The sequence below is a fragment of the Lates calcarifer genome, linkage group LG21, assembly GCF_001640805.2.
Source record: "Lates calcarifer isolate ASB-BC8 linkage group LG21, TLL_Latcal_v3, whole genome shotgun sequence".
Lineage (NCBI taxonomy): Eukaryota > Metazoa > Chordata > Actinopteri > Centropomidae > Lates > Lates calcarifer.
This window is the reverse complement of record NC_066853.1, coordinates 6087860-6108277: the sequence shown is the minus strand read 5'-3', so window position 1 is coordinate 6108277 and position 20418 is coordinate 6087860. Positions and strand designations below refer to the sequence as shown.

The following is a 20418-nucleotide window of genomic DNA, read 5'->3' as shown; positions in this document are numbered from 1 at the left end:
AATAAAGCACAAATTCACTAGTTGGTCATTTTCTCTTTTAGAGTTTTTATTTAATCAATGTTACATTAAACTAACATAAATAAACATTTTTATGAACAAAAGGCACACAGTTCAAATATAAACAAAGAGAACGTCTGTACAGTTTGTCTCAGTAAAACATGTCTACTGTCTCTGAGCGAAAGAGCGGTCCAAGAGAGATGAGTTTCAGGGGGTTTGCTGTCAGAACGCTACATGCCGTCACTGCAGCAGCATCATCATCATCGAGTCTCAGCGGGAAACTGTACACTCTTCAGTCCCCCGTGTACAGGAATCAAAGTGGTGGGCGCGAAGGCAAAACGCCGACCGGGAACAGCACTGGCTTCATGTGAAACCTCTGCCTGGAGGTTTACCGTGTGTGGATGTCCATTTGGAAAAGTCCCACTGAAACTCATGTCCATTGTCTGGTTGAAGAGGCCACAAGATTCATGTTCACTAAATTAAAATACTCAAACACGCAGCACATAGACTTGAAAAAACATATGGGCCAGAGGCTGGGTAAACACTCACTATGATTTTTTTTTTTTTTTTTTTGCCAGAGAATGACAGGGGTCAGTGTCACCATGGTTTCTCTATGGAAGCCTCTGATTGGTTGGTTGCTGCTTCCTCAGAATAATAAAATGGCCAGTTGGTCACTGAAAGCACTGGTAAGATGCTAACTGTCTACTATGACGCCTGTCCTGATGTGAAACTGAGTTCATATACAGTCATACGACTAAGTCAAAAGGATAAGGGGACTAGGTTTGTTTTTTCCTGCATCTGCTCCAGAATAATAGTGCAGATTAAATTCTCTTGTGTCCGATGATCATCACTAGGCTCCTGTTCATACTAGATAAGAAAGTGTGGTATATGAGTCCAGTCAAGTCTGTTGCTGCAGCTGTTGTCAGTTGTCATCCACTTCTGAACACTGGATGAAAACAGGTGCCTGTTCTTTGCTAGTCCAGTTTCGTCATGTTCCGACCAGTCTGTTGTTCCTTGCTGCAGTCCAGTCTGGTTGGATCCAGCTGACTATAGACCACGATCATTGAGTATTTGCAAATATTTCATAGATTTTGTTTTGACCAGCAGCAGATGGGTGAAGCTCAGTCTGATGAAGTGATTCAGACTGTGTTGGATAAAGCAACAATACTCTAAATTTCAGCTTTTTATTGGCATAAATTGTTCCTTTTTCATCTTAAGTGGTAAACTCCACCAGTCTAACACCTTAACAGACTGAAGCAAACTATAAGTATTTGCAAATACAGACAGATCCAGGTCTGATCCAGGGCTTAGACAGCGACAGTGCTGGGTACCTCTTCATAGTGAATGATAAAGTAAGGGTAGCTCTGGTCATCGTTGAAGATGACGTAGATCTGGGGGTCCACCCAGTTGTCCACACAGGAGTCATAAAGGTCACTGGAGGGGTCACGAGGGTTGATGGGTGGAGGTCTTCGCATGGAGGGATTTCCTACAGTAAACCTGCACAGACACAACAGAGAAGACAGAGACAGGGTCAGTAATGTGGTTGAGACTCATACTGAGCATAGTTACAGAAGAATAATTTACCATCTAAAAGAAGAACTCTTCTAAATTTAATGATTACAAGGCTGCTGCTCCTCTGTGTGTTTTAGGGCACCTTAAATAATATAAGCATATGCTGTAAGTGCATGAAATGAATGTACTGTAAGTATAAGAGATGAGCCAGCGCATTTTAACCAGTTTGTTTTTCCGCTCTTAAATATTAATGTCAAGCCCTAAAGACCTGTAATCCATCAATCTTTGTACCGCTTTCTCTGGGGTCATAAATAAAACATATTAAAATAAGAACATTTTCAGCTACAGACAGAGATGGTGGGTGAGAGGCACTAGGAGTCTGTGTGCCAGACACAGTATCAGACAGGAGAGTTAATCGCACTGTACAGATAACTTCTTTACTGGTCTATATCCCTGCTCAGGTCTGGAAGCAATGTCTCAGCCCCGTGCTGTGGAACAGATTGAACCCAGGTTTGGTGTGGAGGAGGAAGAAGGGGAGGGGTGGGTAGGGGTGTGTGGTGTGTTTCCAAACCACCACACCATCCTCTGGGCGCACCGCAGACCTGTCTGCTACAGCATGACAAAGCTGGTGAAGAATGATGGATTGAGCCAAATCTGCTGTTTTACATGTGTGGCTCTAAGATTTGACTGACGGTGATTAAAGAATAGGATGAGCACGATCCATAGCAGGGGAAATGAACCTCAGGATTTCAGCGATCCAAATTAATACTGTAATGTGTTCTGTATATTTAATTTGAAAGCACTCAGAGTGAGGGGGAGATAAGGTCAGCAGAGGTACTCAATGTGCTGGAGGGAACAGACTTACAAAGAGACAAACACACCAAAGAGCACATTTAGCATATAACTCCAATAAGAACTGGATACATAAGGCCTCAATTTAGCATTTACTACATGTCTTCCTTCCAGCTAACACCTCAAACCAAAACCTGGTGTCACTAGTCTTAAGAAAATGGTGTTTTTGCACATGAATTGATCAGAAGAGAAAAATGTTTAAAGCTTGTTATCACATTAAATACACTGACAGTCAATAGAAACTTGGATGTATCATTCCCACTGAAGTAAATATCCCTTTAATATCTCTGGTTGCATTAGGCTGATGTTGGAAATGTTGTAAATCAGTGAGACTGTTTAATGGCAATATTGGATTTATAGGACTTTGGGTTAATGTGATGAAGTTCCTTAGTTTTTCATAGACTGAATTACCTAATTGCATTACTGTGATATAAAATAATAAATTCTGTGATATAACATTTTACCCATATCACTAACCCCTAATAAAGCAGAGTAATAAAGTTGCAGGTAGAAAGAGACATGAAAAATTCCATCTATGATCAAATACACACAAAAAATGTTCCCACTATCATCTTGTTGATGACAGCGCCCACACACACACCTGCCAGTGAGGACTTTGGCTAGGAACATGCAGTGGACTCCTTTGGGCGAGCGCTTGGAGAAGTTGTGGGAGTAGACAGCCTTGCGGGCAAAGTAGGAGCCCTGGCCAAACATGGTGGCGTGTTTGCCGCAGACTCGTGGGTCGAAGTTGTGCTTGCAGATGCCCTCCACCACGTCAGCCGAGGTGCCATGGAAGAGGTGGCGCTCGCTCAGCAGCCGGTCCATCTCTGACATGCGTCGTGACATGTACTCCTTCTTCCTGAAGGAGCAGAGAGAGGTGGGAGGTGAGATTGATGTTGATGAAATTGACAGATTTTCAGTGCTCAGAGGTTATTTCTTAATTTTAGTGCATTGATAAAAAGTAATAAACTAGAAAACAAACTCTGTACTCTTCATTCTTTATGGGAACAGGCTGATGCACAAAGACAGATCATCTCTCAGGTGATGAATTAGTAAACAGCTGAGAGTAGGACTGCTCTCTATTCAAAAGCTGAGATCACAACCTTGTTTGCTCTTAAACTGGGTAAGAACATTGCGCCTAATCCGTTTCTTGAGCAACACACATACACACGCACACACACACTCAGCTCGTTTGATGTGAGTGGATCAATCAAGCATGCAGAGGCGAAAGCGAGGCTGTGACCCAGGCATGACCTCCAATGACCCTGCAGTTTGTGACCTGACACAGACCGACACAGCACGCACACGGAGCATGCACACCAACATAAACACACGCTTTAATTTCCCTACTATCCAATTTTAGGATGAAGCCGATGAACTTCCTTTGACATCAACAACCAGCCATTCACATGCCAATACACACACACGCATGCAGACACGCAAACAAGCAATTATGGTTTCCCTGTCATAACCCGAGTGTGGGAAGAGGAAATCAACTGACATTCAGAGAGGGCATCACTTTCAGAGTCTGTACATGCACATACACAAACACACACACACACATTATCACTCCGTCTTTGTCAGTCATTGTGAAACCATGCGGTACCAGTCAGTGTGGGAGAGTTTAACTGTCACAGCTGATAGGACCTGCCCTGCTCAACAACAGCGGTTAGCCCACTGTGCTCGCGACAGGAACATCATCATCACCAAACATCTCTCCATCCCCCGTGTTCACACACCACCGTGGACTCGTTCTCACGAAGTGCCACACAGCTGGTCCCACTTGCCCTATTTTCTCTCTTCTTCCTCCTCTCACACTGTGTCTTATTCTCCCAGTGTTTGTTGTTAAGAAATGTTTTTATTCTTGTCACTGTCGGCAAGAACACATGCAGCTGGGCCTGAGATATGCTGAAGTTCAACAGCAGAAATCTGGATAGAAAGGTTAACGATGCATCTTGTGCCACAACAGCAAAATGTGTGAAACTAGGACAGAAGAGGAACCAAATAATTTAACAAAACAGAAACTCGCTTACTCCACTTATAACCTAAACACTATCTTGTGTCTCCAAGTAAGGTCAGGTCTCTTGACTGGTGAAAACAAATACTATCAAACCGACTAAACCCACTTAAAACCTTTGCATTCTCATGACATGGTATCTGGTCATCATTACAGCAATTCAGCAGAGTTAGGTTCAATAAAACAACCACAGATGCATCAAAGCTACATGCCACAGCTGCTTCACAAAGCAGAGTGAAAAATGCATGCACAAGAAATGAAGACATTCAAACCTGATGACACTGACAGAAATGTTTCCTCTGTTACCATTTTTTGAAACATTGTGGTTATGATTATTGGAAATGATTAATGATTTGAGATTATATTTACAGATGTTACCTCCTGCAACGAGGAAATGCTTTTAAAAAAAAAGGTTGTAAGTAAAAAATGAATCTGCTTCTTGGCTCACCTCTTATACTTCTCCCAGAGGAAGGGGTTCTGCACACGCAGGATCTTGATGATCCTGAACTTGGTCTCGGACACTGTCTTGTGGAAAAGGCTGTACACTGTGCGGTAGCTGCGGTCTTCACGCGAGACCGGCACCTGCAGGAAGTCCTGGCTCATCGTCATGGGCAACCACGTTTCCGGAAAAAGGCTGGGCGGGTTGGTGGTGGTAGGCGAGAGGGGATGCGAGGTGGAGAGATCCATGGACGAGGAGGAGGAGGAGGAGGATGAGGAAGAGGAGGAGGAACAGGGGAGGGGAGATGAAGAGAGGCCTCCCAACGTCCTAGAAAGAAAAGAGGGCAGAAAGCATTAGATGCTTGATTAGAGGGAAAATTAATCTCCAACACTGATAATTCAATGTGTGTTTAAACCATTTATCAAGGAAAAAATTAACAACTGATTATGAACTCAAATCCCCAAATGATACATAAATAATGGAACAAAACTGTGTGTACATACAGTTTATCCACTCTGTCTTCTAGCCCTGCACTTACAATACAAGGTGCTTCTTCATTTGCCTTATCTGTGCACCAACTCTAGACTAGAGAATAGACTGGTGCCTCAACAGACAAGATCTGGAACAATGAGATCTGGAGTAGTTAATGTAGGAACTTTTAGCAACTAACATTTACGACACACAGGCCATCTTCAGTTTACTCTGATAAAGACATTGTTAATGACCTTATTGAGAAGCTCCTGCTCCAGATCTCGTTATTCAAGATACCACTTTTTCATTTGTCAGTATCCATCCCTGCTGAGGGTCAGTGAAAGCAGCATCCCAGGGCCTGCTCATTTATAGCACTGAAAGCATCAACAACAAACTGTACATCCCAGCATGCTACTTATCTCTTGACCTTCCTCTGCCTCCCATCCCCATGTGTTTCCAATCAGGCCCGCATCCTCATGTAAAAACAACACTGATGTCTGCTGCCATGACCCGGTGTGTTCGGAGCCCCCCCCCAAAAAAAAAAAACGAGAATCATATCCCACCAACTGTCAACAATGACATCACTGCGCTGCAGAGTGGAGCAGCTCCACAGCAGCCGTCAGCCGTCACCGACCAAACAAAACAGCAGGGCCGCATGAAAATGAAACCCAGACTCCAAACAAGACAACAGGGAGGCAGAGCGAGGGAGAGACAGGAACGAGAACAAGGCAAAGGGGGGAAGAATAAAATGCCAATTGCGGAGCTGTCATGGAAGTGACAAAAAAACTATTGTGTCTGGCATTTGAGTCAATGACAGTGGTGTGGCTGTCAAGTTATCACTCTCTAAGTGTAAATGCTGTTAGCCCTATCAGCCATAAGAGTGTGTGTGTGTGTGTGTGTGTGTGTGTGTGTGTGTATGTGTGTTGTTGAGAGACTGTGATCAGTGTGACTCTGAGTCAGTGCGACAGTTTTTCTCATCTCTTTTCTGTCTCTCTCATCTCGTCTGTCCGGTCTCGATCTCTACCCGCAATCGATGTCTCTATTCCCCGTGTGCTTTGAAAAGATCACAGATGGCCCGCTGCCGAAAACAAGTGTGAAATGAAAAGGGACAGATAAGAAGAGACTGATGGGAGTTGGGGGAGAGAAAGAGCGAAAAGGTGAAAGATTAGGACAGATAATAAGGGAGGGAGAGAGGGAGGAGATGGACGAAAATAACATCATCAGGCGAGAGAGGGAGAGATGACAGAAGGAGAGGGAGAGAGGTGGGGAGGGAGGGAAAGGAGAGTGCCAATCAAGATAATGACCTCAACCTCTAAGCCTAGCACAGATTGTTCCTGATGCATACACACACACAAACTTGTTTTGGCCACTTGGGAGGACACTGCATTGACTTGCATACATTTCCCTGGAAAAAAACAAATTAATTCAACAAAAAAAACAACGCTAAGATTTTAATGGCTTGCCTGGTTGGACCGGCTTTTTGCCTCCAGAGTGTGACTGTGTGATCAGATTTTGTCCCACTAAGTGATTAAGCACGCACGCAACAAACAGATAAAAAAAAAAATAGAAGTCCCAGGAACAAATCCCTCCATCCAAATTCCAGCTCCCCCACAGTCACTTTTCACACTCCTTTAGTCACCAGCTCTACTCTGCTGTGCACCCAGTCTGGAAGCCATTTAGACCTCTCTCACTTCCTCTCTCTATCTCACTCTCAAACTTGCTGTCTCTTTCTCCCTTGTTCTTTCTCTGTCTCCTGCTTCCTTCAGCTAATTCTCCTCTCTCCATTTTGTCTCCTCTTGACAGTCGGGGCCCCGCAGGAACAGCTCGTACTAGCGTTCGCTCCGCATGGGACACTGGCAGGACGACACTAGAGCAGCCTGCTCTGCAGAGGAAGTGAAAATTTAAAAAAAATCTGCAAATGGGGATGACTCCACTTGTTTCCAATCTGGTATCACTTGTTACTGAATATTACTGAGGAGAGTGAAGTAAGGCAGATCATTTCACTGCTGTAAAGAAAATGGCTTCTGGAATCAGCTTATTTCTAATGGAAAAAAGTGAAAAAATCTCATGTTAATTCACAGATTTCCAGATTTGAGTAAAATAAGAATTAAAACTGGTTTAAATTTCAATTTTTATTATATATATATATATATATATATATATATATATATATATATATATATATATTTCACTCTTTCTTCTTCTTTTTGCTCCCCCCTCTTTGAGCATCTCCTGTCCTCCATCTCCTCTCTTCTCGTCTGCCTCATTATCTCATTTTCCGTCTGTCTGGTTCCGGCCGTTCTGCCAGCGTGTGCCGGTGACTTGGTTTGATTTGCCAAAGAAAATCTGAGCCGTAATAAGTGTTAATGTGGGTTTCAAGTTCGGCTCAGACTGCCAGCGTGCCACTGAGGTCTTTGAAATGGATTAAAGGAGAATATGCAGAGTTCGGATGCCTTTTGAGTATTCAACCCCTGACTACGACATTAGCATTGTGTACCGACCTCTGTGTGCCTGCCTGTCTCCAAACAGGAACTTGGGACGCTCACAGAGCACAGAGAGCCACGGGAAGAGCCAACTTTGTGAGTAAGTGTGTGTGTTTCCAGGAACTTTATGTAAAAAGTCGAGGACTTTGTTTGAATAGTCACTGTGAGTTCATATCCAAAATACTAAATGTTCTCTAACAAGGTTGAGATCTGAGTGTGACGATCGGTGAGGCTCTGCCAGAGCACAATGGGAAATAGGAGCGGAGAGTGAGAGACAAAGAGAGACTATCAATCAAGTGAATGACCTCTACCTCTCAAATGAGGACTGGCTGTTCCTGCCACTTTGCCTTACTATTAACCAGCTGCAATTCTAAACCACAATGCTTATCAGAGTGTTTTGTTATTCTTCATAGACGTTATAACATACTGCTCAGAAACAAAAGGCTACTGTCTAGCATCTAAATAGCTTCTATGTCAGTCTCCAAACATCCAAGCTAGGTCTCTATGGGTGCCTTCTCATTGCAAGAGCACGGGGAAAAGTTACTTCAAGGGTTACATGTCTTTACTCACTGTAGGTGGGGTGTAAGCATCACAGAGGACATGAACATGGGCCGCTTCTTGATCTGACGTCTGAACCCGAAAATGGCGTTCTGCTGGAAGCCCTCCCTGATGTTGAGGATGTACTGGTTCTGGAGCGTAATGAACCGCACCTCCTTGAGACCCCTCGAGCTCGCCTCCTCTATGAGCTTCACCACAGGCTGTGGGGGAGAAGAGGTGAAAGAAAAAGTAGGAAAAAGAAGAGGAGGACAAAGAGACAAAGAAGAGTTTAGACTAATTTGTTTATCATTTTCTACAGTTGGCTGCTCCGCATTTTCATTCAGCGGAGGAAGGGAGAGTTTGGGGAGTGAAATGTCAGCGAACTGTAGCGCAATGTATAGATAACAAAAAGCCAAGGTGATAATGAGTATCATCATGAGAGAAACACACACACACACACACACACACACACACAGAGAGAGAAAACAGTCGATCTTTACTGATTGGTGGTGGAATAAATTGCAATTGGCTGAGGACAGCTGTGTCACAGGGGGTATTTAAGAGTGTCTATGGGTGCCTAAATCGATCCCATCACAGTGGCTAGACAATTGATTGGTGTGGGCAGAGTTAATGCGTCTGGCCCCATGTTCATAGAGCGTACACACAAACAAACTCCCACACACACAAATGCACTGATCAGCTCACCTCAGAGTATTCCCTCCAGCCAAAGTTGTCTCTGCAGTAGTACTTCCACACCGTGTGACAGCTGGGGGTGGGATTTGGGTTCGTTGTGGGTGCGGGCAGAGGGCTCGGGGGAGTGGTCAGTCGACGTACCCGGTCAAACTCCAGGTCGCACACTCGCATTGCCCCGAAGTCGAGGGAAAACATGCGACCCCTGAAACGTAAAGTTTAAATCATGGTTAAAAAAACTGCTGGAGTCAGAGCGAAAAAACATGATACACATTCACACAGTCAGCTAACATGTGGCTGTGGCATGGTGACCTTGTTGTTAAATGGTCACAGTTTATATTTCCATCGGCAGCCGCATGTCTGGTCATGCAGCTGCTGATGGAACCTTAATTTAACCTGAGTGCCCCAGAGCAAGACGACCAAACCTCTAATTGCTCGCTCAGTATGAGTCACACAGGATGCATGACTTACATGCCCCATGTAAACATGCACGGATGAAAAGAAAATAAGACATAATAAAAGCATTACATTTACACACACTGACGACATGAATGTAATTACGAAGATTCACATTCAGTATTGATCTTATTTTACTTACAGCTCCTAAATCAGACCAGAACCTGACAGATTCTGTCAAGATTTGCCCCCAAGAAATCAGAGGTTTAGCTGACAGAGATTCTGTGTCTTGCTCAAGGACACATCAACTGATGACTGGTGAAATATGGAAGATTTTTCTGAGCTTTCTGGTTGAATGTTGAACACTATCCACTGGGCACACAAATATGCCATAATCCTAGCATCTGCTCAACAGTAGTATAGCACAATATAATCATGTGCATTTATACAACCTCTCTTAACCCCTCTCTCTCGACAAGCGTGGGTCAAAACCCCACTGTGTGTGTGTGCATCAGTCTCTCTACATTACACTTCTCCATAGGGCCTCTGGCAAATCCTTTCTGGGTCAGACATACCACTCACATAAATGTGGGCATCACACAGTGGCACGCTATGCCATGGACGGCAGACAGACAGAGAAGCAGAAGCACACAGACACACCACACATACACACACAGGCATGCAAACTTTGCAAAACACTCACACTGGTAAAACACACAAAAACACACACAGGGCCTGACAATGTTAATTGATTTTTGCCAGGGAACTAATTGGATCTAATGTCAAAGGTTGGACATCGGTGAGAGTGTGTCTGTCCGAAAACATGTGCCTGCGTGTGTACAGTGAAGGTTTGTGTTCTGCTAATGTGTGCGCCTCAGGTTTGTGCCAAATAAAGTGCTACAGCAATTACGGTCTTTAGAAGTTTCCACACACAGAGATGCTGAGAGAGGGAGTGTGTGCTTGAACCTGATGAGTTATTAGTTCAACAGCCTGTAAAAGCGAAACCTTGTTTTATTATGGGCACACAGTATATAAGTATTCAGTTTCATCTACTGTAAGTGCTATAACTGGTCACTGGAGTTACACACACACACGCTGTCTCTCTTTCTCTCTCTGACACACACACACACTCCCAGTTTTGGGCAGGATGGCGATAATGAGGAACGCTGAGTCATTTTCTAAAATCATCCATGCACTGTGATACAAATAGCCTACTAACTACATACACAATATTTAGTTTGTGCTTCTGCTAAGTCATAGTGTGACTTGCATCTCTCTGAGAGGAAGTGAAATAGGAGGTCATTCACTGAGCACGTGCAGAAACAAAACAGTAACTGAGTAATGAGCCGCAGACTATCAGAGGACGGATAGATAGATAATGCAGATGTACGCGTGAGTTACCGTCTTCCGAAGCATTTTTATGCATTCAAGTCAACTTTCGGTTTCAGATGAAAAAAAAAACAGAATTAAAATTTGAAAGGTGGAGACAGAACAGAGAAACAGAAGAGAAAAGGATGATGGAAATAGGTGCCTACAGGAAAAGACAGGCATGCAGAGGGATGTGGAACTGAAAAATGTAGCACAAACAAATGAACTGAGAGAACAGTACATCTTTTAGTTTAGCTCTGGGCTGACCGCTCTCTTCTGCTCACTTTGTTTTCTTAATTTTCAGTCTCAGTTTGCTCTGTCATCTCTCGGCTCTGTTCCCTCTTTCACTGCTTCTTTCTGTCTCTACACATTAATCTTTGTTCTGTTTTTTTCTGTCTAGACAAGAAAGTGCAGTAGTTGCACCTGCATGGCTCCCTCCCTCCCTCTCTCTCTCTCTTTTACTGTCACTGTCTCTCAGTACAGTACAGTGTGTTTGTGAATTCAAGAGTAGCTTACAGGTTTTATTATGAGGAAGTTGAGTGAACTTTGTCACAGTTACAGGCTGCCTCTCCACCTCACTCATTACCACCATATCTCTGTCTCTTTCACACACTCAGACGAAGGCAGGTCCCCAGAGAGGTCAATGATTTTCAAAGCTTTTCACAGAGTCCTTTTCTCTCCCCTCGCTCCCAGACTAGTTTGTACCGTTCTAAAAATAAAATTCCGACAGTTAAATTAAGTGCACTGAGATTCAGCGCTTTCAACCTGGAGGTCTATCAAAAAGTTGGAAAAGAGACGCGAGGCACGCCCACTCTGGCAAGGTCGGCGCTTTCAAGACCACGCTTGAAATGTCGGGGCCGCTCCAAGTTTGTGCACACACACAAGAGTCAACTGAAAATGCGAATTCAAATCCAAAGAGCAGGTCTGGAGATGCGTATTTGAATTTGACATTTGAATGGAAAACCCAACTGCTGACTTGAGATGGGCGTTGGTATGCCAAAGGTGAAAGAAGAAGGGCCCTTGAGCAAAGCACGTGGCGCGGAAAATGCTCCAAACCGGCTCTTGTTCTTGTGCTGGGTAGCTCCCGGGTGTGAACATGTGGATCAGTACTAATTGTGAGAGCAGAGGGTGTTGCTGGAAAAAAAGAAGGGGAAAGCGTGTTCAGCAAAACCTTTCCCTAAATAAATAAAGGTTAAGAAAACTCCCTGCACTGTCAAAATGGCTGTTAATCCCTCAGACTGCCTTCAGCGCACACACACACCTTCGAACTTTCTCACGGCTGTGCACACAAGGACCCGCATACCAGCATCAGTCATGCTATTGCGAACGTCACAGACTAGGAAAAAAAAATAACATGAGCGTTCACTCATTTCCGTACGTGCACACATGCATTCTTTCGACAGATTCATGTACAGGCAAACTTTGTCCAGTCACGCCTAGATAAGTCAGGCAACCAGATCTGCTGACGAAGGCTTACTGCATACACACACACATACATACACATCCACTACCTTGATGTCATGGGCTAATGTTATTTCCTCATGTTAGAGCTATTCACTCTCCAGTTATCTATTTAAATGTGCTTAATTTGATTTTGTTTTTTCAGCTCTAAGGGTTGTGAATAACATGAAGTCAACCACACACACACACACACACAGAGAGAGAGAGAGAGAGAGAGAGAGAGAGAGAACAGGAAAAAACATACACTGTTCTCTCCTGCATGTCCTAGATCGTTTCTGTAAGAGTGTATCTCTCTGTCCTCCTCTACACCACATCATTAGGCTCATAGTTCAGGGTGTCCTTGCTCTCAGTCCTCTAACCTTCTCTCTCCCTCTGAAAATTTAAAAGCTGCTAAATGTGAGAGAAAGGGGGAAAAGAGTGGAAGATAAAGAGTTTGACATTAAAAAATAACACTTGCTGACAGGTTAAAAAGAGAAGAACTGATAGAGACAAAGGGTGAAAAACACAGAGAGAGTTAAAAGATATGCTGTTTGTGTGCAGGGGCATGGCTCACACACATTTCAACATCTCTTACACCTCACTGGGCCCTCAGGGGACAGCCGAGGGATGAAAAAACTATACAAAGACAGAGAGAAAAAGAGTGAAAGAGAGGCAAGACAAGAATGCATAGAGGATGAAAGATCTCATAAAAGAAAGGGAGAAGAAGGTAGAAAAAGAGGAAGAGGAAAAGATGAAGGCAGACTCTGAGTAATAAGAGGCACAGCGACCCAGACCTCGCCCCACTGATTCATGGCATGGGCTGTCTGACACATTATAGCCACACACACACACACACACACACACACACACACACACACACACACACACACACGACACATCCAGTCTGATCATCTGACACCGCCTCTTTTCACGCACACAATCACCACACGTAAACAAGCTCTCATAGACACAACCATCCTTGATTTTCTTTGGTTCGTAACACAATGAGGTAACATGGAATCCCCCACGATATAAACACACACGCACTAAAACCACACACACACACACACACACACACACACCTTGGTGTCAGGTCGCTCTGCCCTTGGTGCTCGGTGACTCTTTATGTCAGTTAATGACAAGCAAGGCTTTTATCACCTGGCCGACAAAAGAGTCTCTCTCTCTCTCTATCGCTCCCTCTCTCTCTCTTTCTCTCTCTCACACACACACGCACAAAATGTGTGCTTCATCATGATTACGCAAAAATCAGCATGATGTTTTTCAAGTCTTAAAGTCCCCTCTTACGCAGATATTACAGGAAATTGGCCTAATTATATGAGATTTGGTCGAGAGAGTGTGTGTGTGTGTTCCTGTAAATAACGAACGTCACACAGTACACCTCAGAACAGGAGAAATAAAAGCACAGATGTTTTTTTTCTTTCACTCACACACACTACAGCGGAGCATAAATCTGTTAATGAGCAAGTGTACAGCGGAGGATTATTACAGTATAACTTTTAGAAGCGATGACTGTGACATTCCTCCTTACTGCTGAGTTCATGTCTAAGGCAGATTAGCCAGACTTCCATTCCTGCTTATCATATGGATGGGATTAACCTGTGCTATGGATCATACACATATGGGAACAGCTCAGAGAACACACATTCACGTACCCACACGTACAGTATATATACGGCACAATAAGCAGCACGGCTTGTAATCAGATGCAGGCCCAAAAAATGCTTGTACATTTTCTTTTCTGTCCACTCCTCTTGTACCACACACACACACACACACACGGAAGAAGGCAAAACAGTCCTGTGTTGCCATACCGACAGAAGAGCTTGTTAAGTCATCTGCTGCTCTTTAGATCACTAACAATGTTATCATTTGGCTGTGGTATCCGTGGTGATGTCTTCACCTGGTGTATATATGTGTGTGTGTGTGTGTGTGTGCTCGCGTGCATGAAAAGACAGGCTGGATTGCATCTCTAAAGAAAAGTATCAAAAGAGCTCTCACACACACCCTGTGCAACACAAAGCGTTGAGTAAGTGAACTAAACGATGAATAACCAGAACAGTGTGAAGGCTACACAAGTTTACTGGCTTCTCCTCTCACATTGTGTCGCGTCACTCGACAGGCTGCTCAACCCTCTGAGCCTCAAACCATTTCCGAGTTTACCCAGTGTCAACATGTCACAGAAACAAACAGTTTAATAATATTCACATCTACCACAGGCAGGTCAACCACACATTTTCAGTCCTGACCTGTGCTGTAAATAAACAGTGGGTTAGAAGACGGCAACAACACAAGAAACCACTTTATTAAACCAGGAATTAGCCAGTGTTTACCTAACTGGAGACAAAACTCGAACCTGGGTGTGTTATTGTTGTCAGAGAAGTCATGTGTTTCAGGAATGAAAATCTTTTACGTCACGTTAAAATGTTTTACGTTACGATTTCACTCTACCATTCTCAAACAGACTAACCTGTTTTGATAATGAGGGTTAGAAAAATTTCAAATACATTTTTTCCTTAATTTTTTTTTCCTCACGCTTGTCTTGGGTGCTTGAGAAAAATGTAGAAATGCACTTCAGAAGAAAAAACAGCCAATCAGCCATGATGAGAATGTGTTGGACAGTTACAGATGTCTGAACAAAACTTTTAAGTGTGTCAAGAGACTTCAAATCAAATTGTCAGAGAATATAAAACACAATATAGAAATCAAGAGAAAATATCTCTGATAGCTTGGGTACCAATCAATCCATAAATTAATACAAATATCTGCACTGGGAAAATGTTTGTTCCCATTACAAACTATATGACAATGAATTTATCTCAAACAGAATCAAGGAAAATAATATTTGTTATTGTTATATGGACAAGAGATAAATGTCATACATGCTGGTACAACTATTTTGGTGTTTCCAGTTTCTACTGGAGTTTCAGTCAAGTGAGCCAGATGGTCCTGTCTGACTGTGTGAGAGTGTAACACACTCAAAAAGCCTCTGAAGAATTTGGGTTGACACCACCAGGTGCAAATCCTGTTTGTGGGGCAATATGCACTTTGCACTGAGTTTCAGTTCAAAACATGAGTCAACAAGTCAAACACAGAGACACATACACACATGCAAAGCCCGTGTGTCTATGTGTGTGCGTGCGTGTTCTGTCCACACAGATGTAAACAAAGACACACATGGCCGATCAAAGGCCTCAGTAATTCACAAAGGATCTGATGATGTGATCGAGGGTGTGGATGTGGTCGATGATTCGACGATATAATGGTACAATGTTGTGTCACTGACTATGTTAACATGGACTACACTTTAAACACAAACCAAACAATCATGTGACTAAAACTGTGCTCAGATTTTCTGACTATATTAACACATTATGAGGTTGTTTTACTAAATCAGCTGCCCTGTGTCTACGCCTTAATCAAACAATGACAATCTGTGGGTCTTCTGATTTTGGGACAAGTAAGACGTCTAAATGGCTTTCTGCAAGCACTAATCTTACCGAAGGATTTGCTTTTTTTATTCAACTTATGCGATAATAAACTGAATATCTCTGCGTTTTGGTCTATTGGTTGGACAAAAAAAGCAATTTAAAGATGTCACGCTGGGCTTTTAGAAATTGTGATTGTGGGGCAAAATGTGATTTTTCACTGTTTTCTGGAATTTTATAGACCAAACGCATGAATTGATTTGTTGAGAGAATAATTGTCAGCTTACCCTGCAGTGGAAATAATCAGCAAGAGGGTGGCTAACACAAGAAACCTTGGGAACAAAAGAAGCAAGGGACTTGGATATGTGGGCTGCCGAGGAGGATATAAACAGAATAAACGATAAGCAACCTGTGTTTAGAATACAGTCGGCAGAGGCCATGTATTTGTACTCATTGTGTGCCAGTGTACAGTACAGTTTCACAGGAAGCAGTGCATGCTCCTTTATGTCACCCCACTCGGGCTTGCCTGCTTGCGTGTGTGTATATCTATGTGGGTGTATGAGAGAGTGAAAGAGAGGTTTATCTCTGTCTGCTAAAAGGCGTGCGTGTGAGCACTGAGCTGCTCTGTGCCGATTCGTGTGAGCGGCTGCGTGCAAAGCAGGGTGTGCATGCGTGAGTGTGTGTGTTTGAGTGTACGCGGTGGTGTGCAAGTCTATGACTGAGGGAAGGAGAGAAGCTGCCAAGTGCGTCTGTGTCAGTGACCGCACAAGGCAACTGGGGGTCATGGAAGTTCACAGCTTTCTGCCGTGAGTGCTGTAAAGTCTGGTTTGGATGGAACGCTAACCAATCACGGGGCTGGGTTTGGGAGTGAGGGAATACAGGAAATAGATAACCAATATCAGGGCTGGGAAATGGAGTGCCATGCCTCCACAAGGGCACGATAGCTGATATGATAGTTCAAATAAAGTGATACATGTCGGGTACACATTAACCAGGAGACACGCGAAGGCCAAATGCATACACGCACGCACACAGGGGAGAAAAAGAACTAACACACACGTTCACACATGCATAAATCTACCGAATATGCTGCGCTCAGAGTCGTGAAAGTTTCACTCATACATGCATATACACTTGGCCACAGTCCATTAGCCATACATGCAGAGAACAGCTGTAGAGTCAAAGCTTTCAGTTTGTTACTGGTGGTGAAACCAAAGAGGAAGCTCAGGCAGAGGTCTACTGTTTCCAACACACCGAACCAGAAGTGGCTTATCATTCACAAGCAGCCTATCAGCTTACTGCACCATTGTTGCCATGTCACAAGTACCTATCAATTTACCACACAGTAGCCTTTTCAGCAGTACTTACAACACGACAATGCACTGGTGAGGCTGAAATGTACTGTACTTTCTTACCCTATTGATCCAGTAAGAGGATTTTCTGTTACAATTAAAAAAATTTGCAATAATGCTATTAAAGGTCTATATTTTACTGAGAAATTATTCTAAGTAACATTTAAGTGCAGTTGCCAAGGATAAAAACAGAAATGTTGGAGACTGATCCCCTCCACATGTGCATGAATTGTAGTTTCAGTTCCTAGTTTAGACTGATTGAATTGAAAGTAAATTGACCCCCTATCCACAGGCACAGATCCAAAACAGAAATACAGAAGAACTCTGGTACTGCTTCCCCTCACCGTAAGATCCTGTATCTAACCAGAGGGCTACAGAATACTCAGTATAATACAAAACAGTCTGCAGGTTGCAGTAAACACTATAGTGGGATACTTACTGAAACTTAAGCCTGACTTGCTCATTGTCAGGGTTGCAGTACAGTCTCTCCAGCTGTTCCTGGGAGTCGTCTGCTATGCTCTGCCACGTCTGACTACTGGTCCTGTGGATCTGCCAGTGGTAGGGCAGGACAGTGTGGTGGTGGGCACAGTCGTTGCCATAAACACACTGTCCTTGGAGGAAATCCACACAAATGTCCACTGAGTCTGACTGGTGTGTGTGATACTGGAGCTGGGTGAGCAGCTCAAAAACCAAGTCCAGGGAGGCCTCCTCACTTTTATCCTGAAATAGCACTCCTTTGTCAGGCTGCAGGAGGAGGGGAAGGGGGTCCTGGACTCCAGTGCAGTCTTTGACTGGAAGGTTTTTAGCCCCAGAGGTTAAGAGGTCATTGCTTTTGATGGCCCCCTCCTGGTGCGGAGCCTGGGGTGCAACTATGGGAGGTATATCCCTGCCGGTGGGTGTTATTGTTACTGTGTTCCCGGCCGCCCTGAGGGCAGGTTTCAGCTGAAAGCAGCGGCTGTCGGGGGTAGGGTCGGTGATCTTGGGTCGCTCCCCTCGCCTCTCTGTCTCCTCCAACTCCGCAGTAGTATCGGCTAATTCCACATCACCGTCCCGGGTCATCAACCCTGGTACTCCAGCCCCGGCTGTGGCATCGTCAGCAGCTCCCGAGTCAGCTTTGAGGCACACCTGGCCCATACAGTTCTGTTTCACCACGGCTGCTGCGCACAGGTTTCCCGGGGTCCGACCCGGTTGGTTCCGGGGAACGAACACCCCATCCCCGGAGACCAGCGTATCCGTGCTTAGTAAAGTGGTCAGTATAGGATCCTCCAAGGCGCGGTGGAGGCATTTGGCGTCTAATTTCCTCTGCTTCTTTTTGAAATAAGGTTTCACCAAAGGTATTTTGTCCGGCAGCCCCATGATCTGCTGCTCCGTGAAATCTTCCCCTTCGTCCATATTCAAACTCATATCCAGGGAGATCCCAGTCGGCACACCGTCTGGGGCTTTCTGAAGAATGTGCAAAGTTTTATCCATGATCTCCTCCTAAACCCCGACAGTCCTAAGAGAAAGGAAAGAGAGAAAGAAAGAGGTAGCCATCAAAGGTAACACCTATGATCCCATAGTCTTAGTTTCCAGAGTGAAGTCATCGCGGCGCATAAAGCGATGATTAATAGGTTGCTTGGACGAGCTATTATGCCATAAATACAACTGTGCAAACTGTCTTTCCTTTTGTGGAAAGGAAAACCCTCGCCCTCTGAATACTGAAACGAAACCTGTTCAACCTCTCCGACAAAAACTACAGACTAGTCTGGTCCCGTAATGACCCTGCAGATAAAACAGGAATTACAGCCACCGTAATGATCCGCTGCCACAGACACATTATAAGCCCCTGTAGGAATATTACAGGAATAGCCTCATATACTGATTCTCCTTTGGACAGGAGGAAAGGGTTCAGGCGGCTTATTGCAGCCAGTAACTGAAGCGGAAAAAATATTACCTAATCCTGCTGTAGGGAACTCGAGCACAGAGTCACCAGCCTCAGATTAATCATATAAAAGCGAGGACATGTAATTGGACAGCGTCTTTTTTGCTTTTATTTTGGTGTCTTTGGTCTCACTAACGTCATGCCTGCAATTACAGCTGCGTCTCCGAGCAGGAGCGATAAAATCATCACTGTAACAAAACCTCTCTCTCTCGGGACTATATATTTTGATCACGGGAGTCCGATACGCGGCCCCTGCCGTCTACGTGCCGCTTACACATCACTGCCCGAGCAAGTTTGCACGTAGGCTACAGTCGACACATACACACATACACACACACACACTCGCTCTCTCTCTCTCTCTCACACACACACACACACACATACACACAGCCTACAAGGCACTGCGGCGGCAGCAGCGACAAAAGATAAACGGGGCACCCCGGAGCTTTATTTCACCGCGTCGCCACAACAGCTTTGCTCTCGTTAAGAAACACTTTTTCAGCAGACCCGAAGCTTTAGGGGCTGCGGAGTTAGAGAGCTTTTAAAAAGCAAACAGTGAAGCACTGCAGTGGGCATGCAGGGTCATTTGTTAGGCTATAGCGCAGCTTTCCCCTCAGTCGATTTTAGGGAAAAGACGAACACCCCCCTCTACGTTTCTCTGACATCGAGACGACAAAACCCCTACCTGCGCGACAAAGTCCGCCCCTCTCCCCCCGGTCTCGACACTCTTTGGTGGGTAAAATCCAGTGCGCACATCGGCGAAGCTCCGTATCCAGTCTGGAGATAATAGTATCCTGTGTCTGGACTAGACCATAGTCCGGCTCGGCTGCTCGTGTCCCTCTGCTGCCCCCGTCGCTCTCATGCTCTGTCTTTATTTCATGCCGTCTGTTCCTCTCTTTGTATCCTTCTACCGGACAGAAAAGCGCAGGGAGAGCTGATACCGACAAAGAGCGGAGCACAGCTGTGGAGAGAGACGCTCTGCCTGCCTCCCGGCTCCGCACGGCCAGGCCCCGCCCCGTAACCTGGTCAGAGGCGGGGCTTCGCTTCAAACAAGGAGAGAGGGAGAGAGTCGTCTGGTGGCGGTGGGAAGAAGCTGCATGGGGGTGTGGAGACTCTCAAGGGCCCCCTATGCCGGGCCCCGGAAGTAATAAAAAGCAAAGTACACCGTTTTACAACACACGGCCTTCAAAGCAAACTATAATCAGTGATGGGAGAATAAGTAAACTTAAATAAAATACATCCATATACAACTACTCCACTACAAGTAAAGCACCCACATGCATGATTTTAGCAAAGCTTACTTTTAGACGAGGCTGTTTGGAGCCCCAGGCCAATTTTTTTGTTGGGCCCCTGGTGCTATAGCATATGTTCCAGCCTGTTACTGTAAGTACAGTGCATACAAAAACCCCAGTAACAAGCTCTAGTCCCATGCTGGACTGATATTGCTTGGACACATTGCGCCAGTTTGTGGCAGTGTTGTTAAACACAGCTTTACTA

General features: G+C 44.6%; 1 protein-coding gene across 1 annotated transcript; it reads right to left on the bottom strand.

Annotated features, from left to right (window-relative positions):
* Positions 1 to 25: 25 nt before the first annotated feature.
* tiparp (TCDD-inducible poly(ADP-ribose) polymerase) lies at positions 26 to 19910 on the bottom strand. The gene is made up of 7 exons (XM_018662119.2): positions 19607 to 19910; positions 17440 to 18495; positions 9014 to 9203; positions 8342 to 8529; positions 4827 to 5144; positions 2963 to 3220; positions 26 to 1494 (listed from the first exon to the last, which is right to left on the bottom strand). Exons 2-7 carry the CDS (start codon positions 18468 to 18470, stop codon positions 1305 to 1307), a joined length of 2175 nt encoding a protein of 724 aa, XP_018517635.1. The 5' UTR covers positions 18471 to 18495; positions 19607 to 19910; the 3' UTR covers positions 26 to 1304.
* Positions 19911 to 20418: the final 508 nt, after the last annotated feature.

What these genes read in the sequence shown, in the direction of transcription:
- tiparp (XM_018662119.2), bottom strand. Translation starts at nt 18,470, where the DNA reads ATGGATAAAACTTTGCACATTCTTCAGAAAGCCCCAGACGGTGTGCCG. An exon ending in ATGCTTACACCCCACCTACA is followed by an intron (nt 5,145 to 8,341) that starts GTGAGTAAAGAC and finishes TTTTCTTTCTAG; the next exon opens with GACGTTGGGAGGCCTCTCTT. An exon ending in GCCAAAGTCCTCACTGGCAG is followed by an intron (nt 1,495 to 2,962) that starts GTGTGTGTGTGG and finishes GTGTCTGTGCAG; the next exon opens with GTTTACTGTAGGAAATCCCT.